The 20,169-nt window shown below is 35.4% G+C and overlaps 1 protein-coding gene across 4 annotated transcripts in view; it reads right to left on the bottom strand.

Moving 5' to 3' along the window:
* Positions 1 to 1,709: 1,709 nt before the first annotated feature.
* The window catches only part of IQUB (IQ motif and ubiquitin domain containing), a 28,828-nt gene continuing 10,368 nt past the window's right edge, over positions 1,710 to 20,169 (bottom strand). For 3 of the 4 annotated variants that reach the window (XM_055808175.1, XM_055808174.1, XM_055808176.1), the window contains 6 exons: positions 18,041 to 18,216; positions 12,856 to 13,026; positions 11,269 to 11,445; positions 10,511 to 10,759; positions 7,309 to 7,494; positions 1,710 to 5,113 (listed from right to left, as the gene is read on the bottom strand). In XM_055808175.1, the coding sequence (XP_055664150.1) occupies positions 4,946 to 5,113; positions 7,309 to 7,494; positions 10,511 to 10,759; positions 11,269 to 11,445; positions 12,856 to 13,026; positions 18,041 to 18,216 (1,127 nt within the window). In that variant the 3' untranslated portion in view covers positions 1,710 to 4,945. The remainder of the gene's footprint in view (positions 5,114 to 7,308; positions 7,495 to 10,510; positions 10,760 to 11,268; positions 11,446 to 12,855; positions 13,027 to 18,040; positions 18,217 to 20,169) is intronic. The other variant, XM_055808177.1, reaches the window with a different exon arrangement.

Here is a 20,169-nt window from a genome sequence, read left to right as displayed (position 1 = left end):
CTTTTAACTGGAAACAAACTGAATTTTCCTTTTTAATGATTCTCCACAAACCACAGTCTGGGAACAACTGAAGTAAAGTAAACTTTGAAAAAAGGAATGAGAAGAACCTGTTGAATTTAATTTGCCTCCCTCAGTAAATTTGGCTCACAAATGCATCTGCATATATTTTCTCCTTTTTCTTTTTCTCTTCACTCCTAAAAATAAATATTTTTTGCAAATCGTAAGAAAAAATATATGTATTGCAAAGACACTTTTCAAAAATACTCCTTTCTTTCATTTAATTAAAATGAGATGAGATCACAGTGGTTCTTTTAGCTGTAAGCAGGAACCTAAAAACATTTTTGATTGATGTCTGCCAGTATATACAAAAGCACACAAAGTTTACTGTTGCATTTTCCATAGGGCTTTTTCCTTGAACACCCATAGGTGATCTTCAGTCCAGCTTTGCGACTGCTTGTATATGGAGTTTTTTTAAATCCAACACATACTCAAAATACTGAAACTCAGGCTACTGTGAAATCATTATGAAACTGCAAGAAGAAAAAATACCCCTGTTACCATGTATCTCCACTTATCTGAAATAACTTTATTAAGCGAAGCTATAATATTGACATACCATGTATTTGCATTCTACTCCTACTCATTTCTCTGGATTTATACATGGTTTCTTTTACAATTGTATTCCTATCACATATCCTACATATTTCTTATCCTGTCGAGGCTGAAATATAGGACTCATAAAGAACTGAAGAGAAAAGACCAAGATGGTAGAGGCTTAATTTCTTTGGCTTATGAATCCTTTTCTTAAAAAAAAAAAAAAAAAATCTCAACTTCAGAATTCTACATTCTTGATGTAAAAAAAAAATTGAAAAAAAGCAAGTGTGAATGCCAGACTTGTGTGGGATGATGGTAAATTTAGGACTGTAAATCAGGTTAAAAGGGATGACTGTTGTAACAAGGACAATTTATAGTGCAAGATAAGGAAGAAGAACTATCTATAGATAGGTGATAAGTGCCATCCATTTGGCATGCAAATTTGATCCTTAAGCAATAGGTTTGGGAGCTAACATGGTACTACAGTAGCATATTAAAGAACCTCTTCCTCCAGCTCAAATAGACATTTAAATTTAAGTTCTTAAAAAAAATTAAAAAATAAAAAATCCAAGATTTGGGTGGTTGTTGTTTTGTTAGTTTTTTTTAATCCCGATTACTATTAGTATCATTTCCTATCCAAAAAGTATTTTCCATGTGCCCAATACTGGTCAATAACTACTTTTCTACCCTCACATATTTAATTTATAATAATTTATTATCACTTTTAACAATCATTTTATTACCTAAGAAGGGAATTAACGCTTTGTTCATTGGGACAACTTTTTGGGGCAAGGAGGTGGAGGGAGAAATTACTCCGAATTCTTCTTCTTTTGAGACAGAAATAGAGAAATTCACATCCTGGAAAAAGCATGGGCTTTCCTCTTGGGAGTGGGGAGGCAAAATGTGTGTGCTTCTTTGCAAAATTAACATATTAACCGCTTGTGGATGTGGGAAGAAAGCCAGAACTCTTCCTTCTGGAAATAGATTACCAGTGGTATTGAAGGTGGGTAGAAGGCAAATTTTGCTTCATGTTTGAAGGGTCCTGCTCAAAAAAAAAAAAAAAAAAAAAAAAAAAAAAAAAAAAAGAGTCCTGTGAGGTAAGCTGCAGGTGTTAACTGGCCATGTGTCTGTGCTAGTGCAGAAGGAGAAATACAAGCCATACGGACCAATTCCCTTTTCCTGGGTAGTAAGTATCTACATCTGGGAAAGAACTGAGGCAAACCCAGCGTTTATCACCAGTGTTTTAGGTGTGTGGGCTCCTCATGGGTCTCAACCTCTAAGCTACAATTGAAGAGACTCTATAAGCCTGTTCTTTTAGCCACTTTCAGAAACGAAGAGGCAAGGTTAGAATTTCACCTTACAGTCTATTCTTTGAAGAGGCACTGACACTTTGCAACCATTTGCTCTCCTTATCCTGGAAAGATTTAGGCTCCAAGTCAGAGGCTTTTTTACCAACAGATTCCAAAACCATCTTCTGAGTAACTCCCTGGAATTCAAGCAAAGATGATGAGCTGTGCTTTTAAAGAATTTACTCAGTTCTAATAGAAACTGGCAGATCTGACCCGTTATCTGAAGTTTTCTTCTCCTGATAAAATGCAGTGACTTCTCCTAGAAATACAGTACCTTTAATGACTGATCTTTTCAGTCAGCTTTTCCAGTATTCACCACTGTCTGATACAGAGAATGTTTTCATTCTTCATACTTGTCCAGTACCTTTTTTAATATCATTTGTAAGCTACACAAACAGGTGAAGCAACACAGTAACTATTAGAGAAAAGTTTTAAATTCATACTTTTTCAAAACATAATACAACTATAAACTCTATGCCCAAAACCGAGTAAAACCTAATTGATTTTATATTCAGTAATATCAACAAAACATTTATGATGTAGCAATTACAGAAAAGTAACATGAAGAATTTTAAACTGATTTCAATTATGCTAGATTTAAAAAAAAAATCTTATCCTATTTCTGAATTATGTTGGCTTTGCCCTAACAAAAGGATTCAATTATATATGCAAAATATTGAAAATATTTTTTCCATTTTTCAACAACTCTTTTTCATTGCATCATGTCCTCCGAAACATTCAATTTCTATATTTTTAACAGCCATTTTTGGACACTAACTTGAAGGAAGACATTAATTTTCACTTTATACAGCTTGTATTTTCTTTTGTGTACAGCCACGTCCCAAATATTAGTCAAGTATCCAATTCATCATAATTGCAACACAAATTTTTAACTATTTAGACAAGAGCTTTCACAGCATGATTAAACGGCACTGCCATTATCAGGGACTACCTTACAGACTTCTGTATCAACCAAAAAATTTGTGTGTGTGAGCATTTCTCTAGCAGACCAAAACACTAGTTTGATTGAGAATACTGAATGGAATATAGATTCTAGAACTCTGCAAGCATAAATCTGTAATACTGTGTCAAGTTTTGGGCCCCTCAGACCAAGGAAGGCGTTGATAAACTGAAGCAAGTTCAATGGAGGTCCACCAAGAAGCTCAGGGAGCAGAGGCACCTGACTCGTGAAGAGAGGCTGAGGGAACTGGGCTTGTGTAGCCTGGGGAAAAGAAAGCTTCAGAAAAAAATGTGAACATCTGGCTGCTAGAGGTTATGCATTCTCCATCCTTGAAGGTTTTCAAGACCTGAATGGTTAAGGCCTTGGGCAATTCAGTCTGACCTTATGGCTGACTGTGCTTTGAGTAGGAGGTGGATTTCTGACATCCCTTCAAACCAGTATTATTCTATCATTCTGCACGTTCCTCCCTATGACAAGACAACCTGAATAGTGGAAGAGGCTGTGGAAACACTGGGGCCAGTTCTGTTCGGTATCTTTATCCATGGTCTGGACAAGGGGATCGAATGCACACTCAGTGAATTTATGGATGACACCAAGTTGGGGAGCGGGGCACAAGTATCAATCTGCTGGAGGGCAGGAAAGCTCTGCAGAGGGATCTGGACAGGCTGGACTGATGGATTGAGGCCAATTGTATGAGGTTCAACAAGGCTCAGCGCCGGGTCCTGCACTTGGGTCACACCAACCCCACGCAGCGCTACAGGCTTGGGGCAGAGTGGCTGGAAAGTGCCTGGAGGAAAAGGACCTGGGGGTGCTGGTTGACAGCCGGCCGAACATGAGCCAGCAGGGTGCCCAGGTGGCCAAGAACAATAATTTTCTTCAAAAATCCTTTCACCACTCTGGAAGAAGACCAATCTTAGTAGCCATTCCTATCTTAAGGCTCAGATCCTGGAAAGCACAACAGTCAACCAGAACGCTTGTGCTGCAGTTCTACAATTAGTTCAGTACTGAATTAAAATACAGAATCTGAATGTAGTGGTAAAATCAGTGGAAAGACTCCACTGATGTTAGAATGTACTGCTCAGTCAAGTACTGGTCCTGTAGTTTGTGTTCTGTTGAGGGAATCAATCCAGTTTTCAGGTCTTTGCTGCAAAATATGTGCTTATTTCTGTTTGTAAATGCTACTGCTTTTTCCTAGACAGTTTTGTCAGAGAAAAAGGCTTTGTCCTGGGTCAAAACCCCATCTAGAATAGCGTTATCAAGCAGAACTTTGCAATGTTCTGTAGGACATCATTGAATGTACACCATATCATGTCTTTCTCTGTAACTATAATAAAACATAAACATAACTAAAGTTCACAGAGAGAATTGACCCCTACTTTAAAGCACCTCGAAAAATGAACATGCTCCAAACAGCCTGGATAGTGTATCTCAAATTATAAGCTTCATTCACAGTAATCTCAAGATCTTGGATACAATAATTAGATGGTGGCCATTCCCTTATGACCATCAAGATGAACGATAAAAAGTTAAGGTATTTTGCACAAATGTTTGCAAGGCAAATCAGCTATATTTGGAAGGGCGTATAAATTCTGTTGTTCCATTGCAAATTATGGTTCAAGAGGTTTTCAGCCTTATATGCTAAGACGAGAAAAATAAATTTAATACAATGTTTATAGTATTATTTTTCTGGTTAAAAGGTCACAAAGAATTAGCTAAATTCCCCCAACAGAAATATTACACTACAGATAGAATCTTACATGCAACACAGGCATACACAAAAAATTAGTCATTGCTTTAAAAAATATAGAATTTACAAAGTTCATTAACAATCTACTTTTTAAATAATGAGGTTACAAAGCATGAAATGCATTTACATTGACTGGTCAAGATCAAATTTTTTTATCCTCAGAAGTTTATTTTGATCTCTGTAATACAATTAAGGTATTGATGTAAAAGTACATTTCTTTAAGACCAGGAAATTGTATTGTATTAATCAATAATTCAATTAACTTCTCTAACTTCAGTTAACCTCACCTAAGAATTATGGTTTTGTACCAGTAGGAATAGATGTAGTCATAAAAAAATCATTTGCATTAGCCAGTTTGTCACTTCTATACAAAAATGATGCCATCGCTGGAATCTGAGCAAAGTAGTTTTTTGCCTGGATATGCTTATGTTTTATTCTGTGAATAAATGCTGCTTCATAAGCCTGAAAAGAAAAAAAAAAATCCAAATCCCATTAAAGACAATTAAAATATCTAGCAATTTACATGTTGCTTCATATTTTACACAGTATAAATAGTGACCATTTAAATAAACTAAGCCAGATAATTTATTTGCATATGATACATAATGAAATACTTTGTATTTCTATACTGCTACCTTATGGCTCAATAGTGAAAATTCCTAACCATTTATGGTGAAATATTAGTCACTTTTTAAAAACAGAAAAACTTCTGGCATTTTTTTATACATTCAAGATAAAACTTATTTCTTTCCAGGTAATAACATTTGCACTTACCTTTGAAAATCAAAAAAGCCAATGCTTAAATGTCAACATTTGCAAGGTGATGACTACAGGAAATTTTCTTCATAAGAATCGGTGACTATTTACAAATAATCACGGCAGCAAGCATTTTGCAGCATTTCAGTCAGGTTTTGCATTCAGTGGTGACATTTTCCTAAATTTCTAGTGATTTGTAACAGTTCAGATAATAAGTAACCAGAATATTTAGCTGAAAAAACCCTTTGCTATTGCTATAGTCATCATTATGAATAACTGCTTAAAGAAAGCGCTTGATGGGCTTTTTTTTGTTGTTGTTTCAGTGAATGAGAAACAATAATCCAACTTACGATATTCTAACTTTGCCTCATTTTCCTTATTTCACACTCTTTGTTTTTCAAAACAAAGCTTTGGCCATTACCAGTGAAGAAAGGTGACTCCTCGCTATAGCTGATCCACTTTTATTTTTGTAGCAAGAGCTAAATGAACATATTCTATGATCTTTAGGTAGGCTTGCATACCTTACTTGGTGCTAATATGGCCTAACTCCGACCTCCACTGAAGCTCTGGACTTAATCAAGTTAATGGCATCTCTTCAACTATGACATCTAGACTTACGAAGTCAAACCAGAGAAGTGCATAATCAGAATCTTTGCCTGCCATAATGCTAGCAGCATTTTTGGATGCAGAGAAGCATTGCTAGATTCAGGCTACTTGAACAATCTTGTTGACTGAAAGTGAGACAGAGAAGTCAATAAAGGAATTTCCAGCTTGAAACTGATTTTACCTTTTAAAGCTAATGCTCATATAAACATGTGTCTGCTTGGGCGCGCACACACAAAAAAATCTAACGGATGGCAGAATTCTCTTTACTTTTAGAATTTCGTGACTGATATACTTCGTTCCCAAAGCAAACCTTTCACCAAGACAGCTACTCATTTGCTCTGTCAATTTAGTTATCACCTACTCTTAAGACTTCCAAAAACAAGGGCAATGTGCAACAGCTGAAGTTGCATTTGTGATGCACACATATTGTGTTAGAAATTTAATTAATACACTGAACAAAAGGACACTATACAACGACCTCAGATCACTACTTGCATAAATCAATAACCTAGAGGTGAAAAGCTTAATAATCCATTACTAACTGCAGGACAAACAAAGCTCACAGGATTCTTCCATGCCTTAGAAAACTATTTTACTATATGATGTCTAGTGAAGTGAAATATTTATCAGACTGCCATGTTTAGATACAGTATTTGGGGAGAGTGGTGTAAGAATACACAGTTTCAATGACGACCTCGACAAATTCTTAAGTTTTGTAACTCAGAACAGCAATTATGTTGTTATTGCTTAATTACAAACTATAAGATTACATTGTCAGGGGTACTTAGATGACATCTGTGTAAGAAAGTAAACTGAGATGAATTTGATGATGACAAATGGTGAAGTTCTAGGTAAAGCCATTCTGTTGTTTCCTGAGAAATGTATAGGGTCGGAAACAAATGAGGTCAGAATGTGCAAAAGTACAATTGTCATGGTATTCATCGCTAGTCTTCAGTAGGTTTTCCATCCAGGTCAGCTCTTGTCTGATCTCAGCAGAGGAAAGAGGACAGGCATGGCACTGTCCTCAGCAGGCAGCATAGATGAGGCCACTTAGCTTCTTGCATTTCAGGAGGGAGAATCAGGGCAGGACAGAGTTCAGGTACATGGATGCCAGCTGCCCTCTGGACTAGTGCCCGTTTTATTTAGTAGTAAAGATGCAATCATTTAAATAGTCACAATAGGCCAATTCAACATGGATGAATGTAAGGACCAAATTTCACCAAGCATCATTAGTCACAGGATTCTATTAAAACATAACATAAACATTGTAATAAATTATGCCCACCAAATTTTACCTTCTGAAGGTTACACAGCTTAAGATGTGCATCTGCCTCATCTTTAGTGAGAAGAATCGTGTTCCATGGAGACCACTCATGCTGCTTATCCCATCTGATCATAACCAAGTCACAGAGGTCACTGCGGGCACTGAGAGCTGACTGATAACCCCATATGTTCTCAATCATGTACTTCAGATCTTGATGCTGAGATGGAAAATGGGGTTAAGAAGGAAGAAACATGTTTAATTCTACAACAAAAGCACTGTAGCCATATAAGAATCCAAATAAAGCTTTGAGTAAATATTTTTTCTATGCATGTCAACGCATCACTTGGTTAAAGAACGTCTAGACATACACATTCTCCTTTTGTGTGGTGTGGCAATTAACCACATTTTTCTTGTATCATCTCTAAAATATTACATCCTTACTTTGATTGTCTCTGCCAATGGCAATTTGCATCTTCCATTGACAGCCTGATTGCTTAACTGCTCTAACAAAGCTTCTTAAATTTAATGCTTTTCCTCATATAGTACGCCTAAGCCCGTTCAGACATTTTTTGTTAATAACAAAAATCCATCTCTATCATTACTGAGATGACTTTCCCATTTCATTCTTGGATTCAGAATTAATGTTATTCAATAAATGAGTTGTTTACACTACTAAACTGCTTACAGTTTACATATAATCAGAATAATCTGGTCTGGAAAACGTGGGAAATTAGGACAAGAAAAACTCCTGCCTGTGAGAGACCCCAAATCACTGCCTGCTTTGCTTTCTTTGCCTCACTGTGCTGTTGACATGTGGACTTTCAAATTTTAGAAATTTCAAATAACTACTGTATCTTCTAATAAGCCAGAAATTTGCAAGCAGACATCTTAGCAAGTACTACTATTTTTGTGCTAAGCTACACATCTCAGAAGTTACCAAAACTTGCAAAAATCCATACTAAGGCATATAAGAGTTTATGTAAAAGAGATCCATAAGCTGACTCTTCCTTTTTCCTGGATAACAATTATAATTTTTTTGCCTGAAAAGTAGGCAAAAGCTTGTTCCAGGTTATACTTCTCAGGTCATGGGGAAGACTGTGATTTAAGAAACTTCTCCCAGACTTTCCAAAGGTAGGCATGCACTTTGCTGTGAAATTGTACAGTTAATTAATTTTAAATTATGCTCCCTCCCACCCCCCCATTTGCTCTGTGTTCACAAGGAACAGAAACAGCCTTCAAGTATTGTCATCTGGCAGGCTAGGAGCAAGTATCATTAGATGCTCAGCAGGTGAGACTGAGAAACAAGGGCAGGCGGCAAACCAACAGAGGAGTTAAGTGCATTTGTAACTTAAAATGAAAACAGCATTGCATTAGGATGTTGTTCATCAAGAAAAATCAAAGCCATAGCATGTACCATCGATTCTAAGGAGCATGGCACAGTTAAACCCCCCTGAAAGAATGAAAGGCAGCCTCAGGACTCAACATATTTGCTGAACTAGTTCATTTTTAGATGAAAAAGGTTTTTAGCTGCAGTAAGAGGAACTTACTGGAGCTACCATAACTCTCAGCAACTGCTTTTTGCCTTTTAAACCTTAGCAGCACTCACATAGGTGGTCAACCCAAACACAGTTAGAATCGGTATGCAAGAGATCTAAAGAACAACCTTTTAATCTTATCACAAAAGTCTTGCATCTATCCACAGACAGTACAAACAGAGCCAGTAATGGAACTGCACTGGGCAATCAATGAAGCTGTCACAGCTGCTGCAAAAGACTTAGTTGTGCCCAGGTTATTTCTAGATGCCTCAGAGCTGTATTCTGGATATAAAGCACAGAAAGGGACAGACAGTTGTTGCGAGGGGAAGGGGAAAAAAGCAAGTCACTCAGAAAAAAATTAGTAAGTTAAGGAAGTGTTAGGAAAAAAGCCAAGGAAGTTAGTCATTTAAAATATAAATCTCTGTTGTTTAGATATTTACAACTCTAAAGAAAAGAAGTTAATTTGGATGAAAATGACACAGTGTCTAGAGATGTTGCAGTGGTACAACCACAAACAGAACTGCAGATGAGGGCTTTTGATGTAATCAGCTAAGAAGCAGTCATGTTTCAGTGCATCAAAGGCCACCAGCTATCACAAATTATGTAATGGGACTGAGGTCTATATTAAGATAAACAAAGTTAGACACAGACAAAAAACTTTTCAGCTTAAGTGAAAACCAGTATGGATGAACATCATCTACAAAATCTAGGTTCTTTGATAGTATGTCTTAACGCAAGCATGGTAATTAACAAATTCCAGTCTTCCTTTTAGCAGGTCCCATTGGCAAAGTGCTAAAACACAGAGTGGCTAAAAATGGTTTAAAAACTATTCTATGAGTGTTGATGCTTTAGAGATTTTTGTTACTAAATCTCAGAAAGTTCAAATAAATTTCTGCTGTTCAATATTTTCAATGAATAACACTTTGCAATTACCTCATATTTAAAACTTTCCCAGTGGATACTGGATGTCAAATTCTTTTGTTGACAAAATAAGCAATAACAACCAAAAGAGAGAATTTGCTGAACACAGAGGCAAGAAGTTGTTTTAACTAAGTTTTCCAGTGATGAATATTAAGAAACATTAGCTACTTAGTAATATTGTGGAAGATTACAGCTGATCATTGATAATGGTAAAAAATTTAGAAAATTAAAATATGTAATGAATCCCTCTCCTAAGAAATGCAAAACATCAAACTTCCAACTATACAGATATTCTACTGACATAGAACAGGAATGTCAAAACCTCAGTTGCTTTAATTTTTTTCCCTTCTGAGAACACAAAACAGTTTAGTTGTACTGCTAAAACAGTCCAAATAATGGGACTCAAAATGCTTTATGTCTTGAACCATATTATAGTTACAAAACCATTATTGTTTCTTTACAGATGATTCTAGTATCTTTAAGCAACAGGACTGCCATAGCAGAACCAGAAGGAAAATTTGTATCATCTGATTCTTTGATCTGTCAGCTAGACTTCTACCTTCTTTTAATGTACAGCTTGTAACCACTTCTGAGTACAGCTATACTTCAAGGCTTCAGTGCTGCTTCTTTATGGTATTGAATGTCCCATATCACAGGAAGAAGTATTTGTAGCTTTTAGCCTATTTCTCAACCTGTCATCAACATAGACAAATTCAAGGAAAAACTATAGTCAAAGGCATTGTTTTCCATTATTAGAAATGCTCTTTCAGACAGTACCTGAACTAAGAAAACAATTTTAGCATCATCCTGATAATCAGCTTCAGACTTCCTGAGATTTTCTAGTATAACTTTGTACTTCAAAACCGCTTCTCGTCGCCGAGTCTCATTATCAAGCTTGCAACATAAGCGACATCTGCCAGTGGTGTGGGAATTAGCAGGAACAGGAAACTCAGTAGTTGGCAAGTAATTTTCACAACGACGACAGAATGTAACATTTTTATAAAGCTTTAAGGGATCAGGTGGAACCTAAAAGATTTTTTTTAAAAAAAGTTAATCTACCACAAAGTATCTTTGTATTACTTGTGTGTCACCCAAAGTCTGTGAGAATACCTTTTACATATATTCATGCAAATATTCCAATATGTAAAAGCTAGTAATATTTATTTTTAAATACCCAATAAGCATTGTTTTTCTAAAAACAAAAGACCAAAAGTCATTGTATTTTCTTACTGTACTTGTTAAAAACAGTTCTATAAATCAGAAAATTAATTTTTAAGCTATATGAAGATCCAAGACACCATGCTCCAGTGCTCTTGCAGGTGCTTTTACGCATGCAGATGGTTAGCCATTCTGGAAAGATGACAACACTGAGAAAACAGAAACTAATTCTTCTGCATTTAATTTTTCATATGGAAATCCTCCAGCAATTCCACAGCAAAACGTAAAATAAAAAAGCTTTCATTGTTTTCCATTCCTTTTCTCCACCATCCTTAGTTTGATGGCCACTACATCAGCCTGCAAAATAGGAATAATACCTTAAGTACCCTAGCAACTTCAGGGTTAAACTTTGGAGTTTTAATATACTGAAGAAATAATGTACAAATTCTTTTCCTCAGTCCTTCTAAGTTGCATTCTTTCACCTCTCGCAGCATAAGATCAACTTCCCTGTCAATTAATTCCACTATTTCCTGTGTTAATTTACATTCATGTTCCTGAAAGAAAACACAAAGGCAAACAAACTCAACAATAAGGAAGCAAACAAACAAAATAATTCTAATGCAGATATGAAAGTGAACTGTGGATACTATGCCAATCATCATTCATACCTCTGTATGTTCACATGAGCTCATGTTCATAGAAGAATCCCTTAGTGTCTTAGGAAAACAATCTCTAAGAAAACTAATGTAAAGAACTACAAAACCAAGAATGCTTACAGATTCTGCTTTGAGGGGCCTTTATATATACCAAAGCTGTGAGGAAATGTAATCCTGGAGGCATTAAAAAATGCTAAGCGCAGGCTTAAGCAAAATTTTCAGTCTCCAAAAGGCCCAAGAAATATCTCCCTAAGAAGCTTCCTTTGGGTATGTGATAGGAGGTTTAATGTATTTACACAGTAAAGGGTTAAAAAAACCCCAACAAAACAAAACACAACAAACAAAAAATCTCACCACACAAAAGGCATGGGGGACTTGAGATTGCTTGGAAATTAGTCATTTCGATATTTCAAAAGCTTAGCACGAGATTCTCCAGAGACAGATAAGAAGTGAACGAGTTCAATGTTTTCTCACCTAAAATAGAGTGTTAATTTACAGAAATCCTAGGTTTTGTTCACTACACCAATATTAACTTGTATTAAGACAGGCAGGAGATCATAAACCAGCAGTGCTCCCGATGCTATACTGGCTTTAGATCACATTCTGGTACTACCCAACAGCAAGATGTTCATTTTCATAAGACCAGGAAGCAGCATTCTGTTCTGGTTTGACAACAACAACATCATCTTGAAAGCACCTTGAAACTCACATTATTCTTTTTGTATGTCAGTAAATAAATAAAACCAATATGAAAGACTAAAGGAAATATAACCAGCTCCTAATTCACTGGGAACACTGGCAGCAGCAGAGGGGGTGGGGAGCGAGAGGCAAAGATAAAAAAAACCCCACAGTATTTGCCACTCATAAAACTCGTAACCCAAACAGACAGAGAGATAAGGTTCTAAACAGACATGTCAAAGAACTGAGGAAAAACTAGTAATAGTCACTTACATCTCTGCCATGGTTTTCATCAAGTTGTTATAAACATTAAGCTAAACGTTGTATTAAACGTGTATTATGTACTAATATACAAATATATATATATATCTCTGAAACCGTGGGGTTAAAATCCTAACACAACTTGAAAAATATGCACATCACAAAGTGAAATAAGAATTTAAGAGTATATTGAGAATGTAAATTACACTCTCATACCAGGTGGTACACTAGGTTTTCTCTTGCTGCCAGCTGATCATCCTGGCACCTGTCTGCCAAGAGAATCATTGCTTATGTGTCAACATAATTAAGTGACTGTATCTTTGGGAAGTACAGCTTCAAGCTAAACATAAATACAAAAATAAAACGTACCTTCACTGTACATCTGAGTGTTAACAGCACATCTACTCTCTCATCTTTTGGGATGTCATTCATCCTAATGCTGCAGTAGATTTCCAATAGTTCTCTGGCACGGAGTGTGTCCTGTGTATCCATTTCAGTGGTTTTTCCATCATATGCTTTCCATCTCTTAGGTTGTGCACACTTCAGAAAAAAAAATTGTATAACTCAGCTATTATAACCTGATCACCAGCTGAACAAGAGCATTATGTTACATCCAAGTTTCACCAGAGCAAATAGGGACTTAACATTACGCTTGACTAATAAAAAGGGCTGATTGTATTGTCAGTATTTAGGCAGTACCTCTTCCGCCATAGCAAGTATTCAATTGCACGTTTTGTTTAAAGTTGCAGGTCATGAAAATCTTGACTTACAGTATATTGAAAGTAAATAATATTCTCCTACAGCGACATCCTCTACTCCTTTAAAGCAAATTTACTGACAGTAGTGTTAGAACACATTTGCTCTGTATTTCATCTTACAGTCATAAATCCCTCGAAACTATCAGTAAAAATCAATGGGACTGTTGACTGTAAAGATTGCAAATTTAAGCCCTCAGATTCTACTGCAGTACAAAATGTCTCCAGGGAATCGCTCTATTTATGCTAGCTATACAGATGGACAGGAGGCATAGGCTTTGTTAAAGCTGACTAAGGCAAAGTATGAATTTCCGGCTTATTGGGTACTTTACCTAGCTGCTGCTTTGCTAACTTAACCACATACCATATGCCTACTACTTCAATTGTCTCTCTGAGCATCTTTAACTTCTATAAACAGTGAGAAGTTACACGCTGTCGGCTGTCCCATTTGGTTTGAAAAGTCCAGCCGTTCTCCTCTTTCGTGAGGATGGGGTTTGGTTGCAGACTACACTGTCACATAGGGAGGGAGGTATCCAAATCCAATAGAAATGTGGTATTCAAAACCCCATCATTACCTAATTCCACTCCCTTTCCTTAATTTGGACAGCTGTTTGGAACATCATTCTGAGAATTAATTATTCTCTTTCACTGTATTTGGAACCTGAGTGTTCATAAACACTTGTGAGCTTCACTTTGCAGTCTCAGTGCGAGTTAACTTCTGCAACGTTTCATGTAGCATTCACACATGTAGTAGTTTTCTGGATATAACCCCAGCATTGACATAATCATTATTTTGACCAAATATACAGGTTTGCCATGGTGATAAGTCATAAAAATACCAAGAGTATTAGATAGAACAGATATGATTAGTCACCACCACAATCAAAATAGAGATTTCCTCAATTTTAAAATAAATAAATTCTAAAGTTAGGTAAGCAAAAGAAAGACAAAATAATTGAAAAAAGGATTTAACACTGAATAACTGACATTTACTTATATTATCAGTGGGGGTAGAACTCTAATTAAAGGAGATATTGTTAATCAGAAGTCACAATTTAGAGCTAAAACTGGTTAAGAAATGCAACAGCAAAACCAGACATCAGTAAAAAATAAAACTCTTAATTCCTTAGTGAAATCTTTGAACTTCTGCAAAACTAGAAAGAGGCAATTTTCTGTGTCCTAAAAAGAGAGCATTCTACTGTAGCTTCATGACTTCGTTTTACTCTTTGTACAGTACTAGAAATTCTAAAAAAACCCAACCCAACAAAACAAAACAAAACAAAACAACCCAAGCAAACTAACACCCCCATTCTCCTTACCCTGGGGGGGAAAAAAACAAAAAAAAGAAAAAGAAAAGAAAAAAAAAGTAAAAAAAAAAAACCACACAAAACCCCCCCACCAACTTAGAAACTATCATGCTGTAATTCCTTTGTATGGCAGACTGGCAAAAATCACTGGTTTCCACAAAGTATTTAATTCAGTACCTACATTTGATCCTCTTCAGCCAAATATAAGAAGACAGAAAGGTCATTTGCTTATGCTAGGGAGAGTTAATGGGCAGAGTTTAACCTTGGAAATGGTTATTAAAACTAGGTTCTTCTGATAAAATTGCAACAACCCATATATGAGCTAGCATATATTAGCTGCAAATGACCCTTAACACAGACCAACTATATCATGATAATGTCTAAATTATCAAAACTTCTGTAACTTCTTACTATCTCATCATAACTGGTTATTATATAAAATATGATAATTTAAGAGAAAAAAAATAACGCAGCTTTTTACTGGGGAAAAAAAGAAATACAGTACAGAGGTCTCATCAATATGAAGATTTCCAATATTTCAGAAAGAGTTACAAGCTCTCTGATTTCAGGACTGTTTTCATGTATTCAAGATTGCTGCAAGAAAACTAAAACTTTCAGATTTTTTGCCAGCTTTTTCTTGTCTTTTAGACTGCTGGCAGTGCTGCAGAATTTTGAATAAACCTGTTATCTCTATTACTTCAGAGAACAAGACTACTTTAACTGCACTCTGCTTGCCAATGCATGAAAACAGAAAAAAGCGCCTGAGGAGAGAAACATACCACCACAGATACAGAGAGAAAAAGGTAAGTAAAAAAAAAAAAAAATCAATAAGATGTATGCAGAAATAGCACAAAGCATAAAAGGTATGAACTGAGCGATAGTTAAAAATTACATAAGTTACTTTAAGAATATATGATTGCTGTATAAAAGCTTAATCAGGTACTTCCTCTTCAAAATACAAATGCTGAAGAAGAATTAGCTCAGCATAAAAAAGAATCCCCTAGAATGTAGTGCACATACAACCAGTAGCAACCATTGTAAAAGTGCACATGCATGACAAAGTACATGCTTAAAGTAGCAAAGAAAGGAACAAAGGTTTCCATGGAGAAACAAGTTTCATATCTCATTGGCTATTACAGCAAAGTGAAATGCTTGCAGTCATCAGATATGAAAGGTGTTATCTGAATATTAACTGGCAAATTTCCAGATTAACACCATCAGCTCAAAGTTTAAGAAGTAACTGAATAATGTATAATCTAGCATTCCAACAATAAATCCCATGCTAACACAGTGTTTAAATTGCACTGTTACAGTCATAACACCCATCAATTTAATTTTGAGATTTCCAAAAGTATTTTTATTTCTTTTATTTTTTAAGAAATGCAGAAATTGTTACTTTCTTTACCTCTGAGTTAGGCTGTTATCTACGGCAAAACTTTAGAACACTCAAAACCCTATAGCTGACATGATAAAAACCCATGAAAATAAAAAGTTGCTGTAGTTCAGAAACTCACTAGATTTCCATATTAAAAAGAAACCAGTCTCTTTAATGAAAAAATAATTTAAAGATTTAAAATCTGAATAAATAAATTAGTAGTAAATGCTTCAGAAACACATCCACTGTTTGAAAAGAGAAAATATCTCGTCTCTTGTGTCTCCTGAATCTCCAAACATCAATTGTCACTAAGAATTCTGGTACTGAAGAACATTTTGCTTCTGATTCCTAGATGTAAGAAAACTGTACAACTTGTGACAATATATACAGGAAATAATCTATATAGGGTAGCACATTGGAAAGCAGTCCTTAAAGGGAAAAGAGAGACTCAGTTAAAAGAGAAATATATTTGCTTTGACTGCTCCAGGCTTCTTTTTCTGAGAAGATAACAGAAAAGATTGTAAATAGTAGAAGCAAATGTTTAACATAGAAATGATTCAAGGTTTTGATACCATTCCTATTTATATTTAGTTTTGGCCTTTTTTGCACTCTTGAAAGCAGCAAGAGAGACCACAATCATATCACAGCAATAAACTTGGTAACAATTCCACCAACATTTCAGATAAGTAATTTGTTCATAATCCAGAAAGGTGATAGATTTTATGAAATCACTTTTTATGGTCCAGTTCCTGTACCTCAATAATAAAAAAGAATGAAAAAAAGTTTCTTTTGGACAGAACTGCCATTTTTACTTTTGAGCATGAAATAGTCAAAATAAAATAAAAAAACCCCAAACAATTAGATAGGAAAAAAAGCCTTATTTCTGTTGCAGTATTTATTTTCATAATTTTGTCACATACTACAAAAACCAGCCAGAAAATAAACTACTTTTTTTTTTTTTTTTTTTCTGAATGGATGGACTGATGTCTACCTAAAAAGGCTTTTTTAAAAATTTTACATTAAGGTGACATTTAATCTAATGTCATTCTAAATGACCTTTGTATATGAATGAATTCTCATCTTTGTTTTATAGACGAAAGCCCGAAGAACACTTGCATTAAATTTCATCCCCAAGTCTATACAAGAATAAAATCTCAAGTGAAAAGTCTAATGCAACTGAAACTAGTGAATCAACAACTGAGTTCAATACAAGATTTAGTCAAATCTCTTCTGGGTTTCTATCCTGAACGTGAAAGCAAAATAAATGCTTTCTTTAAAGACAGACACATGATGACGAGAGGCCTGTGCTCGATGGGGAAATAAGTGACAAATCTAGTTCCTGAAGGATAACATTTCTGAGGAACTAAGGAAGGTGGAAAAAAATGAAACAATTAATCCATTCTGCAGGGTTAAAGTTTAATTTTACAAATACATGCTTAAATGTTTGCATTTAAGTTTAAATACAACAGTAAACTTTTCACTATAGAAAAACAATGAACAGACCATACCAGAGGGAAGATCACTTAGTCATTAGTTTTGATTAATGAAACTATTTTTGAAAGAGAAGCTAATAGGCAGATTTTTAAAGTTTCAAAAACAGATGCGAAAAGAGCATCATTTCACGCATGACTTCCTACACCACTGTAATGCACACAATATAAAATATAGAATGGTATGCAATATCATGATGCTTTATAACCTCAAATTAACCATTCTGAATTGTTAGAATCTGAGCCTTTAATGCTGTTCACAGTGCCATCAGAATCTTCTTTACAAAGAATCATTACATAATACAAAATTTATTCACTCAGTGCTATTACTTTATATTATATATACACACGTGAGTTTCACCATAGACACAGGTAGTTAACAGTCTTAATGATGCACTGTTAGTCCTTAAATCGGTCACAGAGCTAAGATATTTTTAGCTTGGAAAAAGAAATTTACCGAGGTGTTTTAACATGAACAACTAGATAATTTGGATATTTGTAACATTAGCATTCACATGATTAACTGTTAAAACTACAAAGGTTACTTTTGGCAGGTAGTTGGCAAATGTCTTTTCTGTTCCTGTACTTTGTTATTCTATATGTTCAGCCTAAAATTATATCACTGACCTTATCCAGGAACTGTAGTATTGCTTTTTGTTGATTCTCCTTATCTGCATTTAGTTTGTGTCTCCCAATGGAAGCAATCATCTGTGCCTCTTGTTCCAGAAGTCCACAAAGAGCTGCTTTTCTTTCAGCTCCAGTAAGAGTTCTGTTAATCCGTTCGGTCTCCTCCTGCCTCCATACTACAGACACAAATATTTGGGGTAATTTTTACAAGATATTTTCCAGTGAAACTTCTGCTTTCATATTTAAAAAATAATCTAATTAATTTTCAATATTCATTAAAAGCCAGTTTCTGTGTTAGGGAATTTATTGTTACGCATATTTTCAATACACACAAGATAGCCCAGAATTTAATGTAAATTACACAGATGTTCTGTGAGAGTATGTGTGTGTACATCAATTCCAACCTGCCAATTTGCACTCCAAACTCAAAGATGGGTTAGGATAAAAAGGATCTCTATGTGAGAAAAAAAATTTTGCTCCTGTGGAAATGTGTGATGATATTTCTTCATGATTTTGCATCTGAACTAACCATTTGAGACTCAAACAGCTCCAAAAGGTATGAGCAATACGAACTTTTTAAGTAATTGCTCATCAAAGTCACAAGAAAAGACACCATGGAGATTTTCTCAACAGATTAAGAACAGCATCTTACTGTGGTACCACTGGTACTCAGTACTGAGATTACTGCTTCTCCCTGCATAAGTGAGTAAAATCTAAAGAAACTTGAAACCCTCCAAAACTGCGATAAAACTTGACTGAGTCACATTTAGCACTCTGGGTTTTACACTGAGTATTTCAGTGGTTATCACCTTTTGCTATCTAAGGTAGATGGATGCACATTAATAATTAGACAGTCATTGTTCTACTCTCCCCTTTCCTCCTCCTCAACAGAACCCTTCAAGTGGAAGGAAGCGGCACGTGAACCACAGGGTGGTAATGGCTGCAGCATGTGAATCAGTACACGCTGTATAAGAATCTGACTCTTACAGTCAAACCACAGTACTTGTTGCACTTATAAATTCGACTACCTAATGACAGAAACATGCAGATGTATCCACATGTGTCTATCATAGTTTAGTTTGTAGTACCAATTTCTTGACTGTAACTGCTGACACACAGACTACATGCCTTTACAGAAACCTGTTAGTAAAATCAAATTGTGTTTACTGAATAATGTTTTCCTTTGCATACACTGTAACAATTCTTGGCTTCTCTGAAGAGTGTATTCCATTTCAAATACCTTAGAAGTTTTGCAAGGAGTTTTATAAGACCCACAATTTCAAAATTCCTGAATAACATCTCAAAATGTTGTTATTGTTCCAGAAGTTATACAAAAGCTAAACCCAGTGTTAAAGAAAACAATCCAATATGTAATGCACACTTACTGGAAAAGCCTATAACATCCTGTATCAGGCAAGATTAGAGGCAGGAGGAAGGATTATTTTCTGCCTGTGGCTTCCTTATCTACGATACCTTATGTTTTCCATTTTAATATATTTCAATTAATTTCCTTAAGGCTCTCCAAGATTTGGTATTAATATGACAGCTGACAAGTTCTGAGTTCCCACAGATACATTTCTAAATAAAGCCATTTCAGCAAACAAGAGCCCTGTATAGAATTTATTTACATGAAGCTTTATGTGCCTGAAGGGGGCAGCAACTTCCAAGGTAGAGCTAATAAATACAGTAAGTAATTTTGTTCTTACAGAAATGAAGCAGCTGTCAGTTATCGTCAATACTCACCTCCTGATTCACCATATACAGGCAACCAAGTTAAAAATTCCTCTTGGATTATCTGTTCTACAGGCAGACATTTGACTCATCATCAAATTTTTATTTGTTTTTATAAAACACAGTAGCTCATACTTTTCAAATAAATAATGAATGGCTCCATATGCTGACACACTGGATATATAGATACATTTAATTTGCACCATATTGTCAAAGGGTAAATTTTTGTACCGACAGGAATTGCTTGTACTGGCTAACCCTGTAATAGTATCCCCCTGTTGTGATCACCAGCAATAACCTTCACAGATCTCTGGAGGACAATAGTCTCATTCTATTACTGTCACAATGATTTAGCTTGTGTAGACTGTTGACACTATAAGAATGTAAAAGTAGTTTCA

Source organism: Falco peregrinus, chromosome 6 (genome assembly GCF_023634155.1).
Source record: "Falco peregrinus isolate bFalPer1 chromosome 6, bFalPer1.pri, whole genome shotgun sequence".
Taxonomy (NCBI): Eukaryota; Metazoa; Chordata; class Aves; order Falconiformes; family Falconidae; genus Falco; species Falco peregrinus.
This window is presented reverse-complemented; position numbering and strand designations above follow the sequence as displayed.